Source organism: Contarinia nasturtii, unplaced genomic scaffold (genome assembly GCF_009176525.2).
Source record: "Contarinia nasturtii isolate CC-2019 unplaced genomic scaffold, AAFC_CNas_1.1 Cnas_scaffold_3963, whole genome shotgun sequence".
Lineage (NCBI taxonomy): Eukaryota > Metazoa > Arthropoda > Insecta > Diptera > Cecidomyiidae > Contarinia > Contarinia nasturtii.
The window spans coordinates 1-3,833 of NW_022201259.1; the positions used below are offsets into that span (position 1 = coordinate 1).

The 3,833-nt window shown below is 32.0% G+C and overlaps 1 protein-coding gene across 2 annotated transcripts; it reads right to left on the reverse strand.

Annotated features, from left to right (window-relative positions):
* Positions 1-70: 70 nt before the first annotated feature.
* Positions 71-1,680, reverse strand: LOC116350246 (carbonic anhydrase 1-like). Of its 2 annotated transcripts, XM_031781989.1 has the most exons (7): positions 1,544-1,680; positions 1,374-1,469; positions 1,246-1,298; positions 1,072-1,176; positions 726-1,000; positions 468-667; positions 71-408 (listed from the first exon to the last, which is right to left on the reverse strand). In XM_031781989.1, exons 2-7 carry the CDS (start codon positions 1,402-1,404, stop codon positions 164-166), a joined length of 909 nt encoding a protein of 302 aa, XP_031637849.1. In that variant the 5' UTR covers positions 1,405-1,469; positions 1,544-1,680; the 3' UTR covers positions 71-163. The 2 variants fall into 2 exon arrangements, with proteins under 2 accessions (XP_031637849.1, XP_031637848.1); XM_031781988.1 differs by having other exon boundaries at positions 1,374-1,680.
* Positions 1,681-3,833: the final 2,153 nt, after the last annotated feature.

Genomic DNA, 3,833 nt, shown 5'->3' on the forward strand with positions numbered 1-3,833 from the left:
GGAAAAAATCGTATTATATTGTGACTGACCTTGGAGTTCACAGTACCTTGAAGTGACTTGAATTGATTGATTTTATCAGTGAAATTGTCAAAAAATAACGTTTTTTATTGAAAATAATTAATTTTTGATGAATAAACAGTTATTCAATTGTTTGATTGTCATTTTAGATTATGAAAGTAATCTTCGGTTGTTTGCGTGGTATTTGTATGGGACGAATGTTATTTTCAATTAGTGAACTATCCACTGATTTGAGACTGCGGAAAGCTTCAATCTGATCTGTAGACACTTTAATTGGTTGGCGATAGATGATCCAGGTGACCGATTCATAATATGGTGGCGTTGTCAATGATCCGCGATATGTGAAATAATTTTCATCCAAATCTTGAGATTCCATCCATTTTAAACTGTCTGAAATTTGTACATTTATTTGAGTTAATAGTTTGCTTTATGAATTTTATAAATATTACCGGAGCTAATGGAAAATTTGGAATGAACTTCAGTAATTTTTCCAAGAAAATTGCTTATTTTTGCAAATTCGGGATTCGTTTTATTTCCAGTAGCATCAAAGAAGAAAGTAACTACAACCAAACCGTCTTTTTCCTTCGACGCCTCATTAAAATTGCTATATTTCGAGTTGTAATGAACCAAATGTCCTTCCATTGAATACCTAGAACCAAATTTATTTTTTAGTTTTCTTTACATTTTTAAAGAAAAAGAAAACTCACGATTTTCCATCGATTTTATGCTCTGAACCCATCTCATTATTTTCACCCCAATGAAAATGAATTTGTTCAAAAATGTAACGACCACCATGATCGAAAAGACCACCGGTTAAGATGTATGGTTGTTTGTCGCGACCTTCAAATTTTATTTCTGCTGATTTTCCGGTATTTTCAATGTAAGCCTCTCCCTCTCGATTCCAATGACCGAAAAATCGCAATGGTACCAAATGTTTTGCTATTTTCACATCGTTCATCCTGAGATCGATTGGTGATTGAAACTTTTTCGAATAGGAAGAGAAGTGTTAAAACCCGATATGAGAATACGCTCTAGCCAGAGGAACTATCTTACCGAACAAACTACGAATTTCCCATATTTGTCATAATCGTTTGAAAGAACACCACTGTTCGTATGAGATTCTATGTCAGATTCATTTTCTTCACTTCCATTGTTCCCCTACATTTTAAAAGGTGTCTAATTTATCGAAATTCTCTTCAAATCATGTCTAAGTAGTCGGCTACTTACCAAATGGACATTTTCATTTAATTCAACTTGTATTGAAATCAGCGCAAATATCACTGAAAAGAGTCAATTGAGTTTTTAGAGTTTTTTTTACAATATTTTCAATTGATCACTCAACGTGAAACACATACCGAAATAAATGAGAAAACTTTTCAAATTCATTTTCTCTTCTTTCTTCTTTATCTAGTTCCGTAAACTTTGTTAAAAGATAAATTTGCTGTGGAAAACTAAGAGTGCAAAGAAACGATGCACAGAGAAGTTAATTATTCAAAACAAATACAGAACTTCGACTGTTTCGTACCGAAAATGTCACTTTTGAATCGACGATAATGATTACAAACTGTACTTTAAAATATTTGGAATAGGTTCCTAAACAAACCAATTTCGATCCAAACTTAGTTTTGAAACTGATTTGAAGAAATGTTCAGCATAAAACAGAGTTGAAATCGATTGAAGAAAGAGAATAAAGAAAGCAGTTTAAATAGTGGTGCTGAATGAAAACGTGAACAGATAATATTTTTATTATACGGTCGTTATCAAGACAGTAAAGCGAGTTTTAATGTATATTGCCGAAATGATACAGATTTCGTTATATAATACATATAATTTATATTATATTGTCAGTATTAGTTGCATTGGCGTTGATTGTTTAATGAATATTTAAAATTCGCTCTGTATGAGATATTTAATAACTTAAATTCATTGACACCCCTAAAGTAAACATTCGAAACGAGGTTTATTAATCGTCATGATTCTGAATTCACCACTTAACCAAAAGTATTCAGTCCAAATGGGACGGTCCATACATGGGCACGGAAAAAATTCAAGGGGGGATCCATCTGCCAATCAAAAACCATAGCCAATTGCAAGAATTTCTCTTTCGAAAAACCTTAGGAAACAGAGGTTTTTTCTTCTTTTTTTTTATCTTTTTATTTGGCGAAAATTCTTAGCAAATCGAAAGAATTTTTCTTCAAAACCCCTAACAAATTCAAAGTTATCCTGCTCATCTCTCAATTTGAAAAGCAAAAAAAAAAGACTTCACTTTCGCCTGAAAAATCCCTAGCAAATCGAAAGATTCATCGACTGCCGCCTAGGGGAGATTAGCTCGATTTAAAGGAGGGTTATCCGTGCCCATGTATGGGACAGTCTCTCTTTGAGCTCTCTGATCTCATTTTTGCAATAAAGAGGCAAGCTAACTTTGCCACATGGAGACCGAAATTTTGTTAATAAACTGCCTATGGTCTATGTATGTTTGTAGTAATCTAATCACCGTAAAAGCTTGTGAATTTTATTTTCTTATTTCGGTTTCCATGCGAATAATTTAGCTTGCGTACGTTAACCTCTTTTTATAATGCCTTTTACCAGCTAGTTTATGATGATTGGTTTGTTTTATTCCCGAAAATCCCCGTGGTTTCTTTAATGCTTTCGAATTATAAATATTTTATGTATTGTCATTAGTCAAATATGTACTTTGTATTACAACAATTCGCAATTGTATCCTAAGTAGTAAAACAATTTTATGTTCATAAAAATTCATCACATTGTTCAAAAGAAATATCCAAAGGTGAAATCTTTCACGAATTGATGATGTATCACTGATTATTGTTTAACGCAGAGCAGAATTTGAAACAATCGCGTCAATAATCAATAATACTTTATGTAACTGGTTACCAAGGCTTGGTATATGCCAAAATAAGCACTTTTGCAGAGAAAAAAATGATTTTATCGAAAAAAAAAGTCTGTATAGTATTTATTGGGCTAGTTTAAAAAAGAATTTTGTCTGACTTTTCTAGTCCCTTAAGCAGAATCTTAAACTTCTGATCCTATAAATATGTTCTGCATCGAATTTCCACAGATATATCGCCAAAAAAACATCAGAAACAGACAAAAAAGCTGAAAAATTCAATTTATAAAATCATATAATAATTAAAATTCATTTGGGTTCAGTTTATTTACAAAATTTCAGTTTCCATGCGAAAAATTTATCTTGTAAGCCTCTTTATGCGCGATTGTTTTATAATGCCTTTTATTATCTAGTTTGTATTATCATTATTAGTTTGTTTTATTTCCGAAAATACCGATGGTTTCTTCAATACTTTCGAATTGTAAATAAGTACATAAAACACTTCTTTCGAAGTTCCAATTGTGACACAGTACTGAAAATGTGAAAATGTTCTGATATAAATTTTCGGTGACGCGTTCGTTCATATAAATATTTAATGTTGCCCAGAGTATCATTATTTGCTGCTGCTCAGCATATGACTGAGAGCTGAGTAATGCTGAACTCGTACGGCTAACGCATACGAAACGGATGCACGATACATATTCCCCTTTCGCTTCGTATGTGCTGCCGTTGACGCTATTGCCGCTACTGTTACAACGTCTTTTATATTTACACAAATTGTACGACGAATCTAACAAACGTGCTCTGAAAGAATACGTTTGTCAGAAAGAATGTTTAAAATTCTATTTATAATTATTTTTTTATTGGGTTTTTATAATAAATTTTTATTGAGTTTGTTGAAAACAGTAGGCGAATATTTGTTTTGGGTTTTCGTTTTGAATTTAAAAACAAATATCCATTTTATTAC